At 43.6% G+C, this 26,179-nt stretch overlaps 1 protein-coding gene across 5 annotated transcripts in view; it reads left to right on the forward strand.

The window, feature by feature from the left end:
- DIP2A (disco interacting protein 2 homolog A) overlaps positions 1–26,179 on the forward strand; it is a 91,098-nt gene that overhangs the window by 62,729 nt on the left and 2,190 nt on the right. For 2 of the 5 annotated variants that reach the window (XM_040069191.1, XM_040069196.1), the window contains 18 exons: positions 55–182; positions 1,070–1,184; positions 2,309–2,510; positions 2,635–2,744; positions 2,884–2,964; positions 3,999–4,122; positions 4,389–4,510; positions 4,823–4,934; positions 5,162–5,271; positions 5,381–5,511; positions 6,135–6,303; positions 7,630–7,800; positions 9,924–9,953; positions 11,136–11,197; positions 13,052–13,109; positions 13,804–13,878; positions 14,463–14,637; positions 25,968–26,091. In XM_040069191.1, the coding sequence (XP_039925125.1) occupies positions 55–182; positions 1,070–1,184; positions 2,309–2,510; positions 2,635–2,744; positions 2,884–2,964; positions 3,999–4,122; positions 4,389–4,510; positions 4,823–4,934; positions 5,162–5,271; positions 5,381–5,511; positions 6,135–6,303; positions 7,630–7,800; positions 9,924–9,953; positions 11,136–11,197; positions 13,052–13,109; positions 13,804–13,878; positions 14,463–14,637; positions 25,968–26,091 (2,099 nt within the window). Of the gene's footprint in view, positions 1–54; positions 187–1,069; positions 1,185–2,308; positions 2,511–2,634; positions 2,745–2,883; positions 2,965–3,998; positions 4,123–4,388; positions 4,511–4,822; positions 4,935–5,161; positions 5,272–5,380; positions 5,512–6,134; positions 6,304–7,629; positions 7,801–9,923; positions 9,954–11,135; positions 11,198–13,051; positions 13,110–13,803; positions 13,879–14,462; positions 14,638–25,967; positions 26,092–26,179 lie in introns of those variants that run through there. The other 3 variants (XM_040069192.1, XM_040069195.1, XM_040069197.1) reach the window with 3 other exon arrangements.

Raw genomic sequence — 26,179 nt, forward strand, 5'->3', positions numbered from 1 at the left:
TGCCAGGAGTGAGGAGGTTTTTCTGCTCTGTTTCTGATCCTTCCTTCTTTTCAGGACTATTTGGTGTTTGTGGTAGGAAAATTGGATGGCTTGATGACAGTTAGTGGCCGCAGGCACAATGCAGATGATGTGGTAGCCACCGCGTTGGCAGTTGAACCCATGAAGTTTGTCTATCGGGGAAGGTGAGTGAAAAACTTCAACACTGCTGATTGGCCTTTGTTGCTCTAGGTTGTGAATTTGGTTGTTCCTGCTAACTTGAAAGACAAATATTGACACCCTGCTTCATGCATAATAGATTTTAAATTACTTTCATGCAGTATAAAGGTAGATCTTAAAGTGTCTGTTTAAGACGTCTTTCAGAGCTTCTCTTAAGACACTCAAAAGAAGCTCATATGCCAGATGTAAAACACTTCTGGCCCCTGAGCCTTTTGGTTGGCTGTGGGAGGGACTGTGCAGCCTGTTCAAAAGAACAAACTAGGCTGCTGAAGGACCCTCCAAGACAGTGTGTTGTATCACCAACCTGAGTGCTCTTCAGTGGTCCATGGCTCAATGTCCAGATGAAAATCAATGACAAGTGGAGTCTCTCAGGGTTCAGACTGGGACCAGTCCAAGCTGAGGCATTATTAATATTTTATCCTAGAAGAGGCAAGCTTAGGACTAAGGTACTTCCCTGATGGAAGTTAGGTATTTTTCAGTGCAAAGCATCTGGTGGTCAGTAACTTGGCCTAGTTGTCTTCCAGATGGGATACTGTATGTAGGGGCTACAAGTCTAGTGTGCATGGTGAAGTTCGATAGGCAAGGTTGCACACCCCCTACATGTATGGAACTTGCCTATCAGACATGTGCTACATGGGTGACTGTAAATCCACCTGACCCCCAGGAGAAATCAATTACAGCAAGGAACCCACATGTTCTAAATTTTTCTGTGATTTTGTGATATCTGGCATGAACAGTGCTTGTGTGTGTGAAACAGCGCCATGAGAGGTTGCAGCCATTCCCATGTGAGGATGAGCCATGCTCTGTTCACCGTGTGTTGCATCCTATCATTCTTCTGTCCTTTGTGTTTTAGGATAGCAGTGTTTTCTGTGCCCGTTTTGCATGATGATCGGATAGTGCTTGTGGCAGAGCAACGGCCTGACGCCTCAGAGGAGGATAGTTTTCAGTGGATGAGCAGGGTTCTACAGGTAGTCAGTCTGTCCTTTTCTCTTTCCAGGTGAATAAGGCTGATGCATAAAATGAGAATATCAGAGCTTTTTTTTTTTTTCCCCCCATAAGCAAAACCTATCAATGTAACCACAGAGAGCTGTAATAAGATAATTTGTTCAGGGTTGAGAATTAACAGAATTTTGTAAAAAGTAAGACTTTTATTCAGAATGTTTTTTTAACTTCCTACTACTAGGATTCTCGAAGTCCTAAGGGTGATGGGTTTCATTTGGGTTAATGCTACATGTCACTTCTGATTTCATACTGAGAGTTACCTCTGAAAATATTCACAAATGTACTGCCAAGTATCAGAACAGCCCCAAAAGCTTTTTATCACTAGCAGCCTTATTCTAGATCTGCAACAAGAAGTATTAAAAACTTTTTCCCCTCATTATTTTACTGTATTTCCTTGGGGATGAAGGACAGGAGAAGGGGGAACTATGGTAGATCTGCATTTGCAGATTTTAGAATTAATCAGTTCTCAGGAAGTGAAAATTGAGAGATCAATTATGGAAGACTCTGGGGACAACGGAAGGGAACTGAAGGGAAGGATCCTGAGAACAACTTAAAAGTTTGCTCTTAAGAGTAAGGCAGTTGGTTTCTGTCTAATTTCAGCTTTCTTATCTTTTTGGAGAGAGTACCTGGTATTGGGAGAAAATACTTTTGTTTCTCTTTTTAGAAGTGTCATAGCTAAAAGAGACCCTTAAGATTTAGGATGCTTCCCTCCTAAATTTCATGAGTTTTATGTTCTACTGCGCTTTTGTGATTGTGCCATACATGCTAAATTTGCTGTGATATAACTTTAGCTTTTGAAAAATCTCTGCACTTTTTGCCCATTTTTAAGAGACTTTCCTAATCCCTGATGTGCAGGTGGCATCCCCTTGATAGAGGGCACAAGCAAAGTCCTGGGTCTGCTCCTGCTCCCATTGAAGTCATGGCACAGCTTCTATGAGTTCAGTGAGTGCAGAATTGGACCCTTTATTTGCAAACTATGGTGCAAGTAAAAATTTTAATGTTATAAATGAATTGAATTCAAATCCTTGCTCTAGCTATATCCCAGTTGATAATGTGGAATGGTTTTTTGTTTCTTTTTATTTCTGTGAAGGCAATTGATAGCATTCACCAAGTAGGTGTGTACTGCCTTGCCTTGGTGCCAGCCAACACTTTGCCAAAGGCTCCACTCGGAGGAATTCATATTTCAGAAACGAAGCAGCGCTTTTTGGAGGGTGCTCTGCATCCGTGTAACGTCTTGATGTGTCCCCACACCTGTGTTACCAACCTGCCCAAGCCTCGGCAGAAACAGCCAGGTGAGGAGACCAGAGTATGTGCTAGTTCTGCCAGCCTGTGTTATACAGGGCACCTGCAGGCTGAACTGGTGCTTGTTCCATAGGTTGTTTTCCCTCATTTTGCACTGTTCTTTTCAAAATGCAGATGTTGGTCCTGCGTCGATGATTGTAGGAAACCTCGTAGCTGGCAAGAGGATAGCACAAGCCTCGGGGAGAGATGTTAGCCAGCTGGAGGACAATGACCAGGCAAGAAAGGTGACACTGGGGTCCTGGTTTTATTAAATATTTGAATTAGTTTATTCAGAATGAGAGAAGATCAGCTGTGATATTCTGCTGAAAATAAACCTGAGGCACTTTGAGTGAATTTGAGTGTCTCCTTTTTCTTCCCTTTCAGTTCCTGTATTTAGCAGATGTTCTTCAGTGGCGAGCTCAGACAACTCCAGATCATCCACTCTTTCTTTTGTTGAATTCCAAGGTAAGATGCACTTCAGGTCATACTTGGAGATTGAGACCAAAACAAAAGATTATTTAGAGTCTAAGAAAATTCCTTCTAGAAGTCTTTTGCTGAAATGCTGCAGGTTATTTTAATGAAGCAGACAAAAATTGCTAGTTAGTAAGCAGCATGAATTTTTCCACTTCTGGAATTTTATGTCATATGGTTTATTCCACATCTGGGATTTCAGTATGCATTCTGCCTAGCTTAAAACATTGCAGTAATTGCATTTCCTGCTGGAACACTACTTTTGTCATATTAATGGAAGCCACGATTCTGTCTTCATTCCTGAGCACAAGGGTTAATTGTAAGTCAGAAATGGAGGATTTCCTGATTAGAAGATCAAGAGCTTAAGCAGGGAGCCCTTGGGACAGCTTTGGAGTCAAATTTTCCAGCAGCACTGTCACACCCTGCAGGGGATACTGATGCCTTGCCCTGGTCTGGGCTCTGCCCTCAAAAAGCATGGCACATAGAGTGACACTAATAGCCCAGGGACAAATTGGATCTGCCTTGTGCTGTGCTGTACTGCAGACAGGAGTCTTCCAGAAAGTCCAGCAGCAGTCTTTGGAAAGTGAAGGATTTGTAGGTCTCATTCAAAAGGGCGAAAAGTGTTTAGGACATAGTTCAGACTTTCTAACTTTTCTTTTGAGACATTTCAACATTGTTATTGTTAAACTGGTTTATTTTCTCAGAGAGAGTAAAGAAGGTTTAGAGGGAAGTTTTGTAGTATGAAGCAGCCCTTTCCCAGGTCACTTTGTTCAGGCACATTTTACCCTTGACACAGAGACTCTGCAAAAGGAAACACAAAACTTGGGCACAAAGAATTTTCCTGTTGGTGAACACCTGTCTTATATAGCTGGGGACTAATGAACTACTGCGCTGTATGTTGGTGTTTCATGTGTCTTCAGGAGAAATCCTTTTGGTTTACATTTTTTCATGTCAATACCCACATGTCCAAGGCACTGAGCTTCTGCTGTTCCTCTAAAGGTTTCTGCTGTCACTTGTCTCCTGTGCAGGGTACTGTAGCCAGCACTGCCTCGTGCATCCAGCTGCACAAGAGGGCAGAGAGAGTGGCAGTGGCGCTGATGGAGAAGGGACGGCTGAATGTTGGTGACCACGTGGCCCTGGTTTACCCTCCAGGTAAAGCAACACAGACAGTAAAACCCATAATCACACAGCACAAGAAAAGTAGCTCTGTCCATGAACTGGATTTTAATAATTTTTGCTAGCTGTTAAATGCAAAACATTTTAAACCGGGTGCGGAACAGCTTGTTAATTTGAAGAGACACTTGCAACAAATCTTTGCATCTTAATAACATAAATCAGTGTGTATTTTGATTTTGGTGAAAGAGTTCATCCTATTGATCTGATAAAAATGGCTTTAATTTCACAAATATCCTTTCCAGGAGTAGATTTGATAGCAACTTTCTATGGCTGTTTGTATGCTGGCTGTGTTCCCATCACTGTCCGCCCACCTCATCCACAGAACCTTGCTACCACGCTGCCCACTGTCAAAATGATTGTAGAGGTAGGTATGAGACATTCCTCTCCTTGTGCTTCTGGGGAGTGGTGAATGGTTGATGAAGCCTAATGAATTGCTTTGCCACGGTTGGTGTAAAATAAGCAAGAAATTAAGTATTCAGTGTGCTGTGGCTGAGTCAGTAATGACTTCTTCAGAAACTCATTTCAAATGGTCTTTTATTGTCGTGATTTATTTTGCTTTATTTCAAATTATTTTCTTCATCTCTTTATGTTACTGGTTATCTCATCTGTATGCATATGACATGACTTTGAGCATTCCCTGGTTTTATCAATGGTCTTAATGCTTTGCCTTTTGCAGGTCAGTAAGTCTGCATGTATATTGACCACCCAAGCTATAATGAAACTGCTCAGGTCCAAGGAGGCTGCAGCAGCTGTAGATATTAAAACATGGCCCACTATTTTGGATACAGGTACGGTAGCCAAAATGGAAATAGTTGAATGGAAATAGAAGAATGATGTATTTATTTTGCTGCACCACAACTGCCTGATTGAGTGGATGTGTTGTGCACTGTGTTAAAATAGCTGTCCAGAAACTATAGGGAGGATCTGATGATAATGCTGTAAAGATACATTTTTTGTCCTGGGCCTGTTTCCCAAAATAATGTGGTGCTCTCCTCTACCTCTGTATTTTAAATAGATGATATGCCTAAAAAGAAGCTGGCTAATGTTTTCAGACCTACATCTCCAGATATGTTGGCATACTTGGACTTCAGTGTGTCTACTACTGGTATATTAGCAGGAGTAAAGGTACAGTAACAAGAGATAGTCATGTTTTATTCCTTTACATTTGTAAAGAAATATTTAAAACCCTCTTTCCAGAAGAAGGTCCCTGAGAGGTCCTGTTTTCCTCTTGCAGATGTCACACGCAGCTACAAGTGCCTTATGTCGCTCGATAAAGCTCCAGTGTGAGCTGTACCCCTCCCGACAGATTGCCATCTGCCTGGACCCCTACTGTGGCTTGGGCTTTGCCCTGTGGTGCTTGTGCAGGTATGGCTCTGGAGCTCTGGGTCTTCTCATGTGTGCCCAGCCTTCCCTAGAAGCCCAGGAAATGGACATGGGTGAACCTGACAAAGAAACCCAAATTAACCTTTTTATCAGTAGTTCAGAAAACGCTTTTTGTGGTAAAAAAAAATCCATTTAAGTCAGTTAGTTACTTGAGCAACTTCAAGTTTGCCAGTGGAATTAATTGCAAAAATTAACTATCCTTTGACAGCTTAGTAGTCAACTAATAATAATCTTTTATGTATAATTTAATCAGATGAAATCTAACTTTTGTTTAAAACAAAAATTGTGTCCAGATTCAAGGGAAAAAAAAGGACTTCAGTGTCTGTTTCACATTGATTAAGTAAATCCTTTTAAAGTCTTTTGAGATTAAACCATGTTTTGACAAGACCTATAAGGTGTTCACTGCAAGACTGGTAAGCAGTAAGAAATACTGCTAAAGGAAGCAGTTAAATGTTTCTTAAAATAAGTGACCCTTGACTTGATTCAACCAGATACCTACTCTAATGCAGCGCATCTCACAAAGCCGCATTCTTTTTTGCCTTTTAAAACATGCCATATGCATTAATTAATCGAATGTTCATGTTCCTATTGCTTCCTCTCCCCAGTATATATTCAGGTCACCAATCCATCCTGGTGCCTCCTCTGGAGCTGGAGAGCAACGTGTCTCTGTGGCTGTCTGCTGTCAGCCAGTACAAAGTGCGTGTCACCTTCTGCTCCTACTCCGTGATGGAGATGTGCACCAAAGGCCTTGGGACACAGACTGATGTTCTCCGGGTGAGTGGGCTTTGTTTTTCCACATGCTGACATAAACGTGTGTATACCTTTTTTAAAAAACTTCATTTTGGCTGGGAGAATATGAGGTTTTACGTGTTCCTGTGAGAGCCTTCCATTATGACTTGATTTTTGGGGAGTGTTGAGGCTACTGGAAGATTCAGCTTCCATGTTTCTGGTGGAGGAGAAAAAAAGTCTTGTATTTTCAGTTTAGTTATTTGTGCAACCTCTGTGCTGCTGGATGTTTTTGAGATTTTGGGCAAAATACATAGCAAGCCTATCAACTTGTTTGTGTCTGAGACAAGAAAAAAACCCAACACCAAACAAAAAAAAAATCCCAGACAAAGCACAAACCAGCAGAAGGAAAAATCCCAAAGCCTCACCAAACACAAAAAACTTCACCCAAAAGAAAAAGCCCCCCAAAACTCAGCAAGTCTCAGTTACTTTCAGGTATCTCTTGATACCGAAAGTGTTGAGTTCTAAAATGGATGTAATCTTCCCCAGTCCTTGAAGTGTTCCAGGCCAGTGGATGGGGCTTGGAGCAGCCTGATCTAGAGAAAGGTGTCCCTGGCCATGCAGAGGGGTCGGAATGAGAAAAGCTTTAAAGTCCTTTCCTTCCCACTCAAAGCATAGCTAATATGATCCTTTGATTCCTAACAACATCAGTTACACTCTAATGCATCTATTTATTTTTGAGGGAAATCTCTCAATTCAGATTTAATTTCCTTAAAGAGGAAGGAACATTCCCAGAGCTGTTATAACTCAGCTGCTCAGGACTTCCACTGGGAATGTGTGTCAGCTCCTTCACAAAAAACGTGGTTGTATTGTGTGCCCTCAAGAGAGACAAAAAAACCTTGTCCCTCTGTTCCACTGGACCTCACCGAAGGGATTCCTGCCCCACAGCCATTTGTTCCAGCTTCACATTCACATTGAGAGGAGCTGATGATGTCTGGAACACCTAAACTGTGCAGTGCTGGGAGCCAGCAGGTTCACATTCACATTGAGAGGAGCTGATGATGTCTGGAACACCTAAACTGTGCAGTGCTGGGAGCGAGCAGGTTCACATTCACATTGAGAGGAGCTGATGATGTCTGGAACACCTAAACTGTGCAGTGCTGGGAGCCAGCAGGTCTCTGGAGAGCCCAGCCCTGTGGCAAAATGACATTTTGAGGGTTTTTCAGCTCAAAATGTGTTGCAGCTGCGCCTGGTCTGTAGTGTTAATCCGGTTCATGTCTTACTCTAGTGCTTTTGAAGCCATTCTGTTGCACAAATAAAACGGTTTCTTTCTAGAATTGCTGCCTTTGAAGTTACAATCTTGTTCTCTCCCAGATGAAGGGGGTTAACCTGTCCTGCGTGCGCACCTGCATGGTGGTGGCAGAGGAGAGGCCGAGGATCACCCTCACCCAGTCTTTCTCCAAGTTATTCAAAGACCTGGGCCTCTCTGCTCGTGCAGTGAGCACTACCTTTGGGTGCAGGGTCAACGTAGCAATTTGCTTACAGGTGAGATTAAATGCTTGTTCCTTACACAGAGTCTCTGGGAACTTGGTAGAAAATCATGTTCAGCTGAATGGATTTCTTTTTCTAATGAACTGTGGCTCCATTTGCTTGCTTGCTTCATCACCAAGTTAAATTAAGCTTTTAAATAAGATGTTTAATATGATGTTGATTATCATAATTTCATTTTCTCTACTAATTGACCAATTGATTTGCCTTTCTAATCCAGAGGGTTAGTACTAAGAAACTTGTTACCTTCCTACTATGCAGGAGAAGTATTAAATAAACACCTTCCTGTTCATAAATATTACATGTTGCAAGCCGTGTTGTTTCAGCTTTTGTGTGCTTAGATTTTGTCTTGTTTTATATAATGTGGAATTAAATGGAAGACAGAATTTCGCAAATAAGACCCAGAAGATTGACATTTCTGGTGTGGTTTGTTTTTGGTGGTTTTTTTAATTATTATTATTTTTAAAGATCTCAAATGAGTATTAGCAGCATGCAAATATTTTTTTCTCACCTTGTGTGAGAGCTGTACTTTTTTTTTACTTATAAGTGTGAAATTGGAGGCTTTGAGAGGGAGGATATGCCCATAAAGTACTTAGCTGTGCTTCACAGTCTGGAGATAATGACATTCTGTGGGCCAGAACCACCTTTAAAAGTTTAGTCCTCAGCTGATAATAATCTTCTATGAGTAATTTAACCAGATGAAGTCTAACTCTTTTAATGAGGCATTTCTTTTCCAGTCAGGAGATTTACAAAAATACCTACATTATATATATGTGTGTGTATATATATATATAAAAACTTTTTTTTTTTTTTCCCCAAAACTTAGCTGAAAAATCAGGTATTAAGTAAGTATGGACTAGAAAATGGGAAAGCACCTTGGAGTTTGAAGGATGCTTGAGTTAGTAAATACAGTGCTCAGGTTTCAGATGAAGCAGTGTGTAGTTTTGTATGTGGGGAATATCTTAGGGGGCACATGGAGTATGTGTAATTTTAATTTCCAATTTTATTGGTATGAATTACACGTAATAAAATAGGATTCTATGAAAATTGCTACTGTACTTCTCCAAAACTTTGTTTTTCCTTTTTTTTTCTTCCTGGTGCCCACTAGATGAAGAAAAGCCTTTTTAGCTCTCAGAATATATTACAGTGTTCTAGGCTTCCTACAAGAGAGATATTTTGGGACATGAGCTAAATACATTGCCATTCACAATTGTTTCCTTAGTTTCTATGGTTTCTTTCACAATTAAAGGAGAGAGGATTTTTGACAAGACCAAGCTAAATGGTTATAAAGAAATAACGTCAGAGTGATTTTATGAATCAATAACTGGAAAAACAGGAAGGATACACATAAAATCATGATGACTGCAAATTAAGATGTTAAATTCATTGAATAAAACATTTCAGCTGCCAAGGTTGAAAGAATAGCTTTCCAAATTGCCTTTGTGAATAAAAATTTCAAAAGCCAGTTTGGCATAAAGGGGTGGGAAACAGTTTTTCTGCAGAATACTGAATGGCAACATGAAAAGTACTCAAAAAACCCAAAACCCAGAGAGGAATACAGGACTGCTGAGCAGTTAAGCTTCCCCTTCGTTTTATGTCTTTTTCATCTCTCTCTTTTCCATTCTTGAGCACCTTCTTAGTGGGAGGGGTTTTCTACCCCTTTCCCCCCATTGTTCAAAATGATACCTCCATTAAACTTTTTAAATTGGATTTAAGTGGATGTAAAGGAATGACCAACTTTTGATGCAAATTAGCAGGCAGATAAATGCATGTCTTCCCACTCTGCTGAATTGGTTCACTGAGAAGGTGTTTCTGAAGCAGCAGTCTTCTGAGGGAGAAGGGGTTTGTTATAAAGCAGTAAGAGTTGCCATAGCCCTCTTTTGTTCATGATCTGAGACTTGCATGTTTCCAAAAGAACTACCTAAAGGTGCCAAGCTCTTAAATAATCTGAAATGGAAATTTCCTTTTCATTCTAAAACAGTGTAGTTTTGTGTTCTGTCTTACTGTGTGTATCTTATGTTTCCAGTGCCTCTTTGTTTGTATTTTCTTTTTTTCCCCTTTCTCTCTGTTTCCCACACTTTGATGGCCTCTGTTACTTCTGTTTGTGGTCCTGCTGTCAGCCAAACAGGCTGGGCAAGCTGGCTGAACAGGTATAGTGATGCATGTGTGCTTGTCATGTCCTAAAGTCCACCTGGTTCTGCAGTGTTAGGGACTAGGCCCACACAGGTTTGTGCTTACATCCTTCTGCACTGGTGTCTTGGTTTTGAAAAACAGTTGTCTGCCAGGGGAAACTAGAGCCTCCCTTGGAATGGAGAATGTAAACCCCCTTCCCTCCAATTATTATAATTTTGCAATTAGGGGCTTTCAGGCAAAGATATGGGAAATAGGAGTAACAGTTCTTTACTAGGAATATTAAAAATAAAAAGGAAAATACAAATGTAGTAGTACAAAAAATACAAGCAAGGAAGCAAACAAGGATCCTGGAAAAAACCCTGACAGAGTCAGGGATACGACCTGGCACCCTGGTGGTCAGGGTGTTGGAAGCAGTCCAAATAAATCCTCCTGGAGTAACAGATGTGGTTCTGTGGAGTAGAGGTGGTCCTGTAGAAAATCCAGTGGTGGTGAGATGGGTCCAGTCTTCTTCCGGGCATCCAGTGGAAAAACCGGATCTCTTGTGTCCTTCAGTCCCAGTTTTTATCTAGCTGGGAACAACTGGCTCCTCCCCCACTGTGTGGAGCATCTCCCAATGGGATGATGGAATGTGTCATGTCATTGGGGGGCCCTAATGGCCCCTTATCAGAAGATGTCCCCTTGGAGGATGGAGGGGTGGTGAAAGAGATAAGAAACACTGCCCCACGTGGTTTTAATGGCTGGGCCATTATCAGGAGGTATCCTCCTCCTTCCCCCCTGGAGGAGCGAGAGGAGGACAAAACATCTCCCCAAAAACCAGCCTTCAACAGATAAAATAGAATACACATTACATTTCTAGGTTACATAATCCACTACAGCTGGCTATGTGGGTTTTAGAGTAGATGCTTACTCAAATAAAATCCTAAAAGCCGAATTTTAAATTTAAATTTAAATATTTTGCAAACTTAGACTTACTTGTACTACATACTTCACTTGTTCATTCATTGACTGATTCCATAAAAAGCAAAGTCTCTACAATAGTCAGTGTAGAGAGGGGGGCTACATTACTCTGTTTCTTGTACATTAGGGAAGTGCTTTGTAAGTCAATAAAAAAGGGAGAGAAATTTGTGAATTTATGTGGCTGTGAGAATGAAAGCAGGATGTTGTAGCTTCTGTTGAATTTGTTTCTTCCTCCTTATTAGGGAACAGCAGGACCAGATCCAACAACAGTCTATGTAGATATGAGAGCCCTTCGACACGACAGGTACAGTCTGTGTTAAAGCATTGACTCTTCAGTGGCTGTGGAGAAGAAACTTCAGCCTCATTGCATTAGTTTGTTGAAATATTCTTGGCAGCAGCCAACTGACTCCCTGCTATATTATATCCCTGTGCTGTGCAATTCCAAGAAGTCTGCTCTCTAACAGTGATGCAGGTAGTGGAAATAGCACAATTATAATCTCTCTTAGTCTTTTTTTCCTTTTCCCTTCAAACCAAAACAACTCTGTTCCCTCAGCCTTACCTGGGCTACACTCTCACTTAATGCCACTTAGTCTCCTTGCTCTTTGCTGTTTCTGATTCCTGCTGATGCTCTGCCATTGCTCAGTGTGACAAGTAGAGGTCCAGGAGAATCCAGAAAATAAGGTGAATTTAAAATGCTGGTGGGACTGCAACATTCAGGCTTTGTTGGAAAAAGGTACTCATCTTTCCAGAGAGGAGAGTTACAGATTCTCAAAAAGAATGTGTTATATGGCAGTGCTAATAGGGAAGTTTTGAAGACAGCGAGAAACTTGTTACTGTAAGTTGTGAATAAATAGAGTAACTGGGTGATTCATTGCAGCTCAGTCAGTGCAGCTAAGGATGGAGTAGCAGTGGATATACTAGAACACACCTGTTTAGCTTCTGTTTGAGTTTTCGTCTTGGTTTGAAAGACAGGCATCTGCCAAGGAAGATGGGAACCTCCCTTGGAATGGAAAATCCCTTCCCTCCAAATTACAACTGAAATTAAGGGGCTTTCAGGCAAAGATATGAGAAAAGGAATACCAGTTCTTCCCTAGTATGTGTGTGTGGCGAGGCAGACAAAGAGAACAGAGCCCCCCAGCCCTGTCGGGGCTGTCAGGCCCTTTCCCCTTAGGTGCAGTTCCGCTCACGGCCACCAGGGGCGCTGCTGGCTCCGGGCCGGGCGGGTGCGGTGATACCCCCGGGCCTGCAGGGGGCGCTGTGCCGCGAGCCCTGAGGGCAGCGGTGATGGCGGACGGGCTGAATGGGGAAGAGGGGCTGCAGCAGGAACCTCAGTTGCATCTTCACTCAGTTAATGGCGAGCAAAGAGGTGGAAGAGATGGAAAAGCAGCTTCCTTTCCAAGCCTGCAGCAGCAGCCGGTCCCAGTGCCCCTCTGGATGGGGAGATGAGCTGCAGCGGCTGGAGCAGCAGAGGCGGGCACACCCCAGAGTGGCAAACAAAACATAGCACAAACTCCACAGCTGCAGCAGGAACCATGGGGTCAGGCAGACGGGGTATTGAAGTAAAATGTAGTGAAATACCCAAAGCAGCAGCAGAAGACAGCGGGGCTGGGCAGTGGCAGCTCTGCTCCTGCAAGCAGCCAGGAGAGGCTCCCTCGGAGAAGGGAGGGGCTCAGGGTCCTCAGGTCCTCAGGTTTTCCCCTGAGGCACCAGAGTAAATGGTTAGGGTCCTTTTCCAGTGTGATCGAGTGTTACTAAGGTATCACAGTTCACTGGCTGCTCTTATGAGCAAAGCCTCACTCATGGTAAAAGCAGTGAAAGGTGGAACTCCAAGGTGGCAGCAAATTCTTCCCACAGCCACCACAGACCAGCTGTCTCCCCTCTGATCCGAAAGTGAGCGAGAGAGAGGAGGCCCAGGCCAAAATCTCATGGTATCTGTACCCTTCCCGAGAGAAAGCCCCTCAGCTGCAAGAGTGCAGCCAGCTGCACCTTTCCCTGTCCTCCTTGGCTACATCTTTTGTCTCTCTTAAGTACAGTCATTATCATCTCTTAGGCAGCAGATGGGAGAAAATTCTCTGAGACAAAAAGGAAAGAAAACCAAAAATCCTAACCTCCAACAGTTCTTAAAGCCTTGTACAAGTGTATCCTCTTATTTTCTCAGGGTGCGATTGGTAGAGAGAGGTTCTCCACACAGTCTGCCACTTATGGAGTCTGGGAAGGTGAGAGACTGAGTGTGATCCTTCCTTCTCACAGAATCACAGAGTGGTTTGGGTTGGAAAGGATTTTAAAGCTCATCTCATTCCAGTACCTGTCTGCCGTGGGTGGGGGGACACCTTCCACTAGACCAGGTTGCTCCAGGCCCCCTCCAACCTGGCCTTGGACACTTCTGGGGTGAGGTAGACACAGCTTTCCTAGGCAACCTGTGCCAGGGCCTCACCACCCTCACCGGGGAGAATTTCTTCCCAACATCTACTCCAAACTGCCTCTTTCAGTGTAAAGCCATTATGATGCTCGTTATGTCCTCATGGCCCTCACATGGGCCCAGAGCTGCATCACCTTGATCTCAGTACAGAATATGTGGGATGAGCTTGGCTAATCAGACTGTGTCCAGGAGGAGTAGTTAAAGTGAAGCCAAGTGCATGACATAAAGCAATAGGATAAATTATTACCACAGAAACAAATCTGAGGCCTTCATATGGAAGGCATTTTTTAAGAGTGAAACCAACTGCTGAAGCTGCAAAACAGCTGCTCAGATTTAAAATTATTTAACAAGTTAAACAACAGCGATAGGAAGAGATGGTTGGTATCTGTGGTGCAGAGAGGAGTAGTAAGGGAAGCACAGACTGTTGACTTCTGATTAATTTTTCTTTTGATTGATTCATTTTCTTAATTTCTGTTTGCTTCTTATCCAAGATTCTTCCGGGAGTAAAGGTCATCATAGCACACACAGAAACCAAGGGACCTCTGGGAGACTCACATTTAGGAGAGGTAAAGGTTTGGTACTGCTGCACTGTGTTTATGTGATGTGATACATCGATACCTGCTGTTAGATAAATGCCTTCCTTCCCCTGGGTGGGACAGCCAGCATGACCCTGGTGTGGCACGTGAATGAATCCCCCAGAGAGCTGGCACTGTGTGCGTTCCTGCACATGTGGCTGCATAGCACCAGGTGGGACCAGGGCACTAGTCTGTGTCTGTCTGGCAGCTAGCACAGGTAGGGATGTGCTCCCATCAGTGGGCAGCAGGAGTAGATAATTTGCTGCTTGGTTCAACCTTTGTTTCATAGGCATCTTTCGCTGTGTAATAAGATTCCCAGCTAATAGGTTAGCAGGTGTTCTTTTCCAGTAAGCCAAATGGCCGGTTCATTTTTTCTTATGGCCTTTACCATCCCCCAATTACATGTATATAAAATGCCTTTTCTCTGGTCAGAAGTTAATGATCTTAATAAAACTGGCATTTTGGAGTAATCAGAATTGTCAGTGAAATGGATCTTTTAAATCAATTAACGATGCTGTCTGTGTCTGCCAAAATGAATTATGTTTATTCCAGTTTGGGTTTGGTTTATCCCCTAGATATGGGTGAGTAGCCCGCACAATGCTACTGGTTACTACACGGTGTATGGAGAAGAAGCACTGCACGCTGATCACTTTACTGCTCGCCTGAGTTTTGGGGACACTCAAACCATGTGGGCTCGCACCGGGTACCTGGGCTTCCTGCGCAGGACAGAGCTGACGGATGCCAGTGGAGGTGAGAGGAAACACGTGGCCCTACAGGGGCACTTGTGTGAGGCTCCTAGGGGAGGCTGAGCCAGCAAAGGTTGGGCTATTTGGCAAGTTTATGCTGACTTCCATCACAGAAGACTCCTGAATTAAGTAGGAGATGTTCCGTCATTCAGTAGATTCAGGACATGCACAGACACCAGTGATTTTGCAGTCTTTCAAAAATTAGATTTCTAGAGGAAAAACTTTCCAATATAGAAAATAAATGGTTAATCTTGGGGGTTTTTTGATCTAAGCCAATATGTCTAAATTTCAAAAAAACTTTATCTTCTATCTGCTCTGTTTTCTGTTGAGAAATAATACAATGTAGATAGAGCTCTTGACTATCATATATTTAAAAAAAATACATCTCTGAACATTCTAAGGAAAGGATTTTGAATTCTTCTAACTTAGTAACAAACATATATTGCTGGTTTTCTGTGATTGGACTTCAGTGAATAGTGGTGTATACACTGTTATAAATAAGATCGACCAAATTCAAAGTATCAAAATTTAGAATTTTATTTTGAGACAAAATATCAGTCTCGGAAAGCCACAATTTAAAAGGACAGCGCCGAGCCCGGGATCGGTGCCGGGTGAACGCGGATAACAAGCTCTGTCAGCCTGGTATCCCCCCCAAGTTCACAATTTCTGGTCTCCGGCTGTCCCTTTTTATACACAAGATCGCGGAGTGAAGTCCGAAATTCTGACGTTATCCTCTCCGAGGCGTCTTCATTAATTATTCAAGTCCTGGTATCGGAGGTCTGAATAGACCGGTAGGGTGGAACAATGCTGTTGATGATCGGGCCCGGGTGTGTCGTGTATATGTTAATTTCAGCGGAGACGAGTAGAGATATCCATCTGAAGTGATTATCTTGGTCTCCGGACTTGTATCTTCTTCTTCCGTGGTTCTTTGTTTCCTTTCAGGGATTCCCGGCAGCAATAGTTTCAAGGCCCCCTCTCTGGTAATTCCAATCATACTTTCCTCGTGTCCCTCCTGTGCTTCCCAAGCCAGGAAATTTCTAATTTTTAGTTTCTACATTTTACCTTTACTTTATGTACATTTGAACACATTTCTAACATTCATATTTTATACAGTTCAACATTTACCTTGTATAATTTGATAACACGAATTAACTTTAGCACATTTATCACAATCCCCCCTCTTCCAAATTCACCAATTTAATTCGTGTTCTGGTTATAGTCTTTTTTCTCTGTCAAGATAAAAAAGCCTCTTAACCATTATTCTGTTAACCTTTCCCCTGTCGTTTTGTTCCAATATGTTCTCTCTATGTTTCCTCCCTGTATCTGGGCTTCAAATTTTTCTAACACCTGAGCCGCAGTACTTCTTTCCTCGGTTAAATTCATAATTTTTGAGGTGGCTTTTTCTTTGGCTAATCCTCCTGAAGCTAATTCCGGATCCATAGGAAGGGCTGCTATTTGCATTCCCTGGACCACAGTGTGAATTAGTCTTATTAGGCAAGGTATTAAACAAGGCAAGAACACTAACCCAGCCACTGAGCACAGGATAAAGAACCCCACCTTCTTCCACCAATCTCCCGTTCCAAATATTTGATCCCACCATGATGCTTTTAGGATCGAATTCCATTTCTGCACTGGGACGTGCGCCACTTTTTTAATTTCTGCAGCCAAATCTCTAATAGTTTCTCCATAGTCATTGATTTCGATACAGCATTCTGAGTCATTAAATTTCCCGCACACACCCCCTTCCTCTGCTAGTAAATAGTCCAGAGCTATTCGATTTTGGTATACGAAAGCTCTCATTTGTGAGTGTTGTTTGGCTAACAATTCCAGGGCGTCTGAAGTGTGGTTAGACACTATTTCTACTACAGCCTGTAGCCTGATTAGCCGGTTCAATAAGTATACTGGGGTCCTGTAACCCCAACTTCCATCCTGTGCCCAGGTGGCTGGACCATAGTATTCTATGATGCGCTCTGCAGGCCATTCTTCCTCTCCCCATTTCTGATTCCCTCCCACTTGTGGGAGTCCTTTCTTTACCTCTCGCTTTCTCCTGCTGAGGGTTTCATACAAAGGGGCCCCTAGCAAATTGCTACCAGTTCTGGGGAGTGTAAAGAAAGAGGGTCTAATCATACCTAGGGTACAGGACCCTTTCCATTTCCGGGGCAATTCACTGTAAGCTCTTTTCCCACAGATCCAATAAATCCCGCTGGGAGCTTTCCATTTAATGTCTATATTTTCCGGTTTGTCCCAAAATTCCACCAGTTCAGTTAAGGAGTAATATGGGTTAGCGTTAGTGAGTTCATGCCAACAGAGTTCAATTTCCTCTACCCAATTACACTTTCCTTGCTTCTCTTTTCCCCAGTACCCATTTGGGGGTTCTGGTTGCCACATTTTGGATCTGTTGTTGGAATTTACAGCCAGAGTGGATAGACAAGGGGTGTATCCTACTACATCACTGTACACATTCCCTTCCCTACTAATACAGATTGTCCCTATTACTCGTTCATCCAGTGTCCACCCTCCTGGCCGGGTTAAAGTGTTTAAGATTTTATTATCCCATTTTAGTAACTGCTCAGGAGTTAAACTCTCACCTTTCCATGGCCATCTTTCGGCGGATTTTAATCCTCCGCAGATCCAACAATTAGTTAGCCCTAACTCGGTAGCAATCTCCTGTACCAAATCCAGGAAAAGATTTTTGCTGGAAGTAGCCAGACTCCAATCATTAGACTGTTTTTCCAATTGATCATATTGTTCACTTAATGTCCTCATTCTTTCCTGCTCCATTCTCTTTTTCTTAGCTGCCAATTCTTGTCGTTTAAATTCCAGGGCTACCTTTTGTATCTTGTTCTCAGGGTCTAACCCTTCCTCGTCCTTGGAAAAGCAAAAAACTTTATCCATTCTTAAACAAACCCTTTCATCGTTCTCCCCCAACATATCGAGTAATATAGGTCCATTTGCTAAAGTAGCTGTTTGCAATTTCTCATTTTGTCCCACCCAATATGTTTTCCCGTTCAAGGCACACATCTTCAGTTTCCTCTTATCATAACATAAAGGGTTAACTTGGAGATATCCCACAAAGGTACTCTCCTTTTTCCCTCCAATCCACACAGTTTTGTTACATTCTTTGCATGTTGTGATCAAAGGAAGACTGCTCACCTCCCTCCTTTTCCTAGTCGTTGCCATCGGGTGATTGGATTTGTTCAATTTAACCCCTTCATTCCACTGACGATTCTCCCCCCTTTTTGGTGTAAACCAGTCTACTCGTACCCTGGATTCCAAAACTCTGTTCCGGGTAAGGTTTGGAGGGACCGTGGGGAGATTAGTTTCCATCCCCATCCCCTCTTGGGGTTCGTGGAGGCCATTCGTGGGGCACATGGCTTGACTCAGGATCACCAGGGTTACCCATAGGCCTATCCCTCTGCTCCACCCTTCGCCCGTTGGGTTGCCACCAGCGGCGGGGTAATCCATCTTCTTGGCAGCAGGGATATTCTTCCGGGTCCCTGCCGGTGCTTCTCTGAGCATATCGCCTCTTGTACTGCTCCCACCTCGTTCTCCTTATTTGATCTCCTCTACAGGGTACTTTCAACGTTCTCCTGCACTCAATTACGAGTGGATCCGCCCTTTTATTCAATCCTCCCCTTAACCCTTTAGTGTAATAGTGGAACCACTCAGGAGAATCCAATTCGAACAATCCCGATTCTGTGGCAACGTATAGGAATAGATTGGTAAGCCTGACCTCCTCCTCGTAACAAGGTACACACAAATTCCAAGGTCTAGCCCCCCGGACACAATGAGTTACCCAAACTTGTTCACAATACCCGCACTTAAAATGAACAAAAGGATAGCAGGGACATCCTGCCTGAGTGCAACTTATCCGATAAGCGCTGGTCATTGGGTGTCTCGGTGAATTCTCAGCTTTAAATCCCCAGGTGCAGAGGTGATTTTCCACTGCGGAGAGCTGCTGTGTTGTTCCACCTTTTTCACTCGGGAGCAATGGGTCCAGCCTTTCTCTGCTGTTCTCACGGCAGTATCTGTTGTGAGGAGGACGAGGAAAGGTCCCTCCCAATGCGATGACAGCGGTGCTTCTTTCCACGCTCTGATCAACACTCGATCACCCGGCTGGATCTTGTGGATAGCAAACCCCAGCGGGGTGCTTTGTGCTATTAACCCACGCTTCCGGAGTTCCTGCAAATTTTTGTTAATCACAATGATATAAGACTGGATCTGACAATCCTCCACCCGGGGATGTCCAACTGGCATTCCATGCTCATAAGGCATTCCGTACAACATCTCGAATGGAGATAATCCCGAACCGGAATGAGGTTGTGTTCTGATGTTTAGGAGGGCTAGAGGGAGGCATTTTATCCAAGTCATTCTAGTTTCTAGCATAAGTTTTGACAATTGTGCCTTCAGAGTTTGATTCATTCTCTCTACTTGACCTGAGCTCTGAGGATGCCATGGGGTATGATATTCCCATCTGATTCCCAGAGCCTCTGCTAAGCTTTTTATGACCTTGGATGTAAAATGAGTTCCCTGATCTGAATCAATGGAATCAGGGATTCCATATCTGGGAATTACTTCCTCCAATAATCTCCGTGCTACTGTTTGAGCTGTAGCCCTAGGGCTAGGGAATGCCTCCACCCAATGTGTTAATTGGTCTACTATCACTAGCAGATATCTATATCTACCTATTTTTGGTAACTCTGTAAAATCCACTTGTATTCTCCCAAAGGGGCGATATGCTAAAGGACGTCCCCCTAATGCATTGTGTTTGACCTTTGATTTATTAATTTTCTGGCAGACCAAGCAACTCTGAACCTCCTGCTTGGCTAACTCGAAGATACCCTTACATCCAAAAAATTTCAAAAATTGTTCTGCTAAAGCTTGAGTTCCCCAATGAGTTTGTGCATGCAATCTTTTTAATATGATCCTTGCATAAGCCTTTGGGATCAATTCTCGACCGTCAGTCAATTTCCATTTCCCATCTATTAAATTTCCCCCCATTTTCTTGAAATCCTCAATCTCCTTTTCTGTGGGATGAGGAGAACCTTCTCCAAAATTTTCTGTCCTGCTTTCCAGGGTATCCAGGGTTAGGAGAGCTGCTTTCCTGGCTTCCTGATCAGCCAAATTATTCCCACGTATTCTGAACTGTAGTCCAGCCTGGTGACTCTTTACATATACCACTGCAATAGCTTTTGGTTCCCTTACTGCCTTGAGAATTTGCCTTATTAGATCCTCATGTATTAACCCTTTTCCTCTAGTGTTCACCAGTCCTCTTTCCTCCCAGATTTTCCCAAAGGTATGCACTACCCCAAACGCATACTTTGAGTCAGTGAAAATAGTTCCTATTTTTCCTTTAAGTCCTTTGAGTGCTTGCAACACAGCATACAATTCACATGCCTGAGCTGACCATGAAGTGCCCAAGGGGCCTGACTTTATCACTCCCCCAGTTTTCCCATCTATAATTGCATATCCTGATTTTCTTTTCCCTTCTATAACCCTGGCTGACCCATCTACAAACCATTTTTCCCCTTCTTCGAGCTCCTCGTCCTCCAGATCTTCCCTAATTTTTGTTTGTAATTCTACTAGGTCTATACAGTTGTGTATAGGCTCTGATGAAGCTTCCCCAAACAGGAACCCAGCAGGATTACTTGCTTGTGTTGTCCTTAATTCTAATTCTGGAGCATGAAGGAGAATGGCCTCATACTTCAACAATCTGGCATCTGTGAGCCATTTTTCAGCTTTTTGTTGTAAAATAGTTCTTACATTATGTGGAGTATAAACTGTGATGGGAGCCCCAAAAGTAATCTTTTTGGCTTCTTCTATCAATAAGGCAACTGCTACTATCGCCTGTAAACATGTAGGCCACCCCCTGCTTACAGGGTCCAACAATTTTGAAAGGTAACCTACAGGCTTCCTATCCCCAGCCCATTCTTGTGTCAATACCCCATGTGCTGTGTGGTTTTCTACATTCACAAATAATTGGAATTTCTTATTGATATCTGGGAGGTTCAATACTGGGGCAGTCACCAAAGCACCCTTTAATCGCTCTAATTCCTTATCATCCTGTTCTGTCCATTTTATCCTCTCTGCAGTTAATTTTTCATACAAAAATTTTGCTTTTTCACTATATCCTTCTATCCACTGCCTACAATAACCTAACAGCCCCAATAGCTGACGTACTTGTCTTTTGGTTTTAGGGGGGGGCAGTTCTATGATTCCAGCTACCCTTGCAGGGTCCAATTTCTTTTTCCCTTTTACTAACCAATGCCCTAAGTATTTCACCCCAGATTCTGTGAACTGTAACTTTTGTTTTGCTACCTTTAATCCCTTTTCCCCTAAAAAGTTTAACAAATCAATAGTGCATTCTCTTACACCTTCCTCTGTTTCACCAGCCACCAGTAGATCATCTACATATTGTAAAATCTTGGTCCCTTTCCTAGGGGAGAACTGACTTAGCAACTTTTCCAATGCTTGTCCAAATAAATTTGGGGAGTCCACGAATCCTTGGGGAAGTGAGGCCCACCTTAACTGTTGTTTCCGGTTAGTGTCTGGATCCTCCCATTGGAATGCAAAAAAATCCCTGCTGCCTTCAGCTAAAGGGCAGGTCCAAAATGCATCCTTTAGGTCTATAACACTGTACCAAGTATCTCTCGGGGAGATCCTATTCAGAAGGGTGTAGGGGTTAGCCACTACAGGGAACCGAGTTCTTGTTCTTTCATTTATGGCTCTTAAATCTTGCACTAACCTATAATTCCCATCTCCCTTTTTAACAGCCAGTATTGGGGTATTGTGTCTGGACATACATGGCTCCAATATGCCCTTTTTGATCAAATCCTCTATTATAGGTTTCAGCCCCCGCCTCCCTTCTAGAGGGATTGGGTACTGCCTGATCCTTATGGGATCCTCAGGCTTTTCAATCTCAATTGATATAGGTTCCATAGCCAATTTCCCCGCTTCCTTCCCTGTGTGCCATACCTTGGGATTAATTTTGTCCTCATCTTCACAGGTTAGTTTATATATACTAACCGTAATCTGTGAATTCCTTATGATGAGGTTGATCCCCAGTGCAACCATCAAATCCCTACCCAGCAGGTTGTAATCAGCCTCTTCTACTAGCAACATATCTCCCAAACAAATTTTATTCTCTGATTCTATTTCCACATTCTTAACTATAGGTACCTTGAATGGCTCCCCTTTAGCTCCTATAACTACCATAGAATCTTTACTTACTCGGCATCCCGGGGGCAGCTGCTTGAATGTACTTTTCTCAGCCCCTGAATCTACCAAAAAATCCATTTTTGTTCCCTGGGGTCCTATTTTCAATGTTATCAAGGGCTCTCCTGATGTTATGGACCCCAAAAGATAGAGCCCCTGACTTCCCTAGTCCTCCCGGAACATCTTCTCATCTCTCATCTTCTTTGGACAATCTTTTTTCATATGTCCCTTCTTTTTACAATAGAAACATTCCATTCCCTCTATCCATTTTCCTGAAGTCCCCTTTTGCGGGCGTGTGGCTCCCCTCGGAGGTGCTTTCCTTAAGGGTTTCTCCGAAGCTTGTGGGCGTTCCTGTTTCTGGGCTTCCCTTACTGCAGCTACTAACACCCTAGCCTGTATTTTCTGTTTTTCCTCGTCCCTTCTCATGTAGACTTTCTGGGCTTCCCGCAGTAATTCCTGCAATCCCTTCTCCTGCCACCCCTCAATCTTTTCCAGCTTTTTCCTGATATCCTCCCATGATTTTGCTACAAATTGGGTTTTTAAAAGTACCTCCCCCACGGGAGAATCAGGGTCTGTCCCAGAGTATATCTGGAGGCTTTTTCTCAACCTTTCCAACCATTCTGTGGGGGTCTCATCTTTCCCTTGACATTCCCCAAAGACCTTGCTCAGATTTTGTCCCCGGGGCACGGCCTCCCTTATTCCCTGTATGATGATGTTCCTCATATCAATCATGCTTCTCCTACCCTCCTCAGTTTGAGCATTCCATCGGGGATCTTGGCTTGGCCATTTCTGATCTCCAGGAGTGCTCTGAGGGTTCCTCCGTTCCCATTCCCGTATCCCCGCTTGTCTGATCATTTCCCTTTCCTCCGTATTGAACAAAGATCTGAGAATAGCTGTAAGATCTTCATACGAATAGATGCTAGTTCCTAAGAATTCATCTAGTCTTTCGGAGACCCCTAAAGGGTCATCCATAAGTTTTCCCATCTCCTTCTTAAAGGCTCTCACATCACTGGTATTAATCGGGACGTTTACGTACCCGATAATTCCTGGAGCAGTGGGAATTTCCCTTAAGGGGAAAAGATTTGCTCTTTCACCTTCCCCTTCACTCTCCGTCTCATTCATCCTCTTTAGTTGTCTCCTAGTCCTCCTAGCGGGAGGTGAGTGTTTTGCTTCTGCCCAACCCTGCTGTGTGTTTTCAGGAGAATTAAAGAAAGCCGCCAGATCTAGATCAGGCAACAGGTCATCTCGGGCTGGCGCAGGGGTGTCTGTACTTTGTGTACCTCTTCCCAGTGACTGAGTGGCTTGTACAGGTTCTAGCGGGGGAGGGAGCCCGACCGGTGGGACCGGGGCCACTGTTCGTGACTCCAACGGAGGGGCAGAGGGGAGAGACGGGGATATAGGAATCCTCCGTCCCAGAGGGGGTCCCAATCTCCCCGGGTTCTGTGGATTGTTCTGCTCAGGGAGGGGAGGGGGTGAGGGTACTATGTAAGGTGGAGGCAAGTTGTCTAAAGGCTCCCACTTATCCCCGGAAACATCGGCAGGGTCCTTTATCCTTATGGGTAGTAATTTTGCATCAATTCTACCCCAGACCCCCGCATATTCCCGTTCTTCCACAGTTCCCTTTTCTCCGACATAACGTACCAGTGCCTTACATATCCATTCTTCAAATGTTCCAAACACGGGCCAAATTACGTGATCCCGTATTTCTACCCCACCCCATACTTCTATGCAAAAATGCACCATCCGTTTCTTGGATTTTCCCTCCCTTATGGGGCATTCTTCCCAATGTTCTAACATCCATCCCAGCGGGCTCTCAACTGGGATTTCAGGGATTCCTTTACCGGTTCCCCGCTTTGGTTTCCTAAGATTCCTTTTGCTAGCTTTGCTTTTTGTCTGTCCCATGGTGTGAGTTTACCAGATACTAGCCCTTTGTGGGTGATCGCTCCCCCCCCGGGTTTCCTCTGGTGTATGCGAGCTCTCTTCTCCTTACTTCCTTCCCGGACCGTCCCTGGTCCAAGGCTGGAAGGTTTACCAGTCCCCGGAACTCTTGTAAGGACGTAACCTTCCCTCCCAGCCTTCCTGTGACCGACCCCCCTTTCCGAAAACTCCCCGAGTTTTCAGGGCTTAACGTGTGAGGTGCGTTTTACCCCCGAAACTTTCGCTTCCCCCGCAACCGACCACGCCCCTCGCGGGACTATGGAACTGCGATTTTGGGGTCCCACTCGCTTCGTGATAAAATCACGTCTCACTCACACGCTCGGTCACTCCCCACTCAACCACGCAATACTTACGATCCTTTTCCTGCGTGGATTCTTCGTGCACGTAGATTTTTATGAGTAGATTTCTTCACCGCGGCTCCGGAGGTTCTGCTTCCAAAGAAAAACCTCCCCGAGTTCCCCGAGAGCTCTGACCTCGCCTATCTCCCTTTTAAATGTGGCTTTCGCTGTTTCGTTCGTCGTGTGGTTGATCGGTTCCTCCCGGATACCCCAGTTCCGCCAGGCCGCTGAATTCAGCGGTGCGCCTCCTGGTCAGAGACGGGGGTCCCTCGGGGGTCCCGGTATCACTCCAATCACGTCGGGGTCACCAGAATTGTTATAAATAAGATCGACCAAATTCAAAGTATCAAAATTTAGAATTTTATTTTGAGACAAAATATCAGTCTCGGAAAGCCACAATTTAAAAGGACAGCGCCGAGCCCGGGATCGGTGCCGGGTGAACGCGGATAACAAGCTCTGTCAGCCTGGTATCCCCCCCAAGTTCACAATTTCTGGTCTCCGGCTGTCCCTTTTTATACACAAGATCGCGGAGTGAAGTCCGAAATTCTGACGTTATCCTCTCCGAGGCGTCTTCATTAATTATTCAAGTCCTGGTATCGGAGGTCTGAATAGACCGGTAGGGTGGAACAATGCTGTTGATGATCGGGCCCGGGTGTGTCGTGTATATGTTAATTTCAGCGGAGACGAGTAGAGATATCCATCTGAAGTGATTATCTTGGTCTCCGGACTTGTATCTTCTTCTTCCGTGGTTCTTTGTTTCCTTTCAGGGATTCCCGGCAGCAATAGTTTCAAGGCCCCCTCTCTGGTAATTCCAATCATACTTTCCTCGTGTCCCTCCTGTGCTTCCCAAGCCAGGAAATTTCTAATTTTTAGTTTCTACATTTTACCTTTACTTTATGTACATTTGAACACATTTCTAACATTCATATTTTATACAGTTCAACATTTACCTTGTATAATTTGATAACACGAATTAACTTTAGCACATTTATCACATACACTAATAGTGTCAGTTTCCCAACTGCTGCCACTGAATAATATTAGCAAGTTTTTGTGCCTTGTAGCTTTCTGAAAAATCACATATCACAGAGATTTATTATGTGTATCTCATGGAACAATGTCAGTTGTCCTTTAGTTTTTAAGGCTTTGTGCAGTGAATTAACATACAGTATACATGAAACACAGCTTCCCAGTATGATTTTCACATCCAGTGACACAACTGAGCAAGACTTTAAGACAATTAACAAAGAAAAAGCAAAACTGAACTGAGCAGAGTTGCAAGCATGAATGTGGAGAGTGTGTCCTTCAGGTAGGGTCTAGGAGAGCTTTGCTTATTTAACCTGGCAAAGCTGAGGCTGGGGAGAGGACGGAGTTGTTCTTACTGTGCAAACTGTGGGATCTTAAGAAGCTGAGAATTCTGCTGGCCTGAGGACAAATGGGTATAAACTGATGTTAAAAAGAAAAAAAAAGAAGTTAAATTTGAGAATTGGAAAAGTGGTTGTGTCAATCAGAGAAGAAAATTCTCTGGTAAGAATAGTGGAGCAACAAGATGCTTTAGCAGTGGACTTTGCTTGGGTTTATGAACAGAGGTTACATTACATGAGAGAAAGGACAGGACTGGATTGACCCAGCAATTATTTTCATTGTGGTTTCAGTTGCTTGGAGTCATAGTCAGAAGGGCTACATGAGCTCTTAATTCTCTCCAAGTGCAAGAGCTTGTATTGTAGCCTCTTTCCTCTAGGAAGCACTGGGAACATCTTAGAACATCAGGAATAAGCACATACAGGTGAGCGTGTTTGTCCTGTAGATGTGATGGTGTTGAAATGTGTGTGCTGTATTGCAGAGAGGCACGATGCCTTGTATGTGGTGGGCTCTTTGGATGAAACACTGGAGCTCAGAGGAATGAGGTACCACCCCATCGACATAGAAACCTCTGTAATCAGGGCACATAAGAGCATTGCAGAATGGTAAGAACCACAGCATTATTCTTCTGTATCATTTTATTTCTTCTAAAGCAGAAGACCTTGTAACTTCCTTGGCTGTGTCGGAATGTGC

The sequence above is a fragment of the Hirundo rustica genome, chromosome 7 (genome assembly GCF_015227805.2).
Source record: "Hirundo rustica isolate bHirRus1 chromosome 7, bHirRus1.pri.v3, whole genome shotgun sequence".
In the NCBI taxonomy this organism is placed as follows: domain Eukaryota; kingdom Metazoa; phylum Chordata; class Aves; order Passeriformes; family Hirundinidae; genus Hirundo; species Hirundo rustica.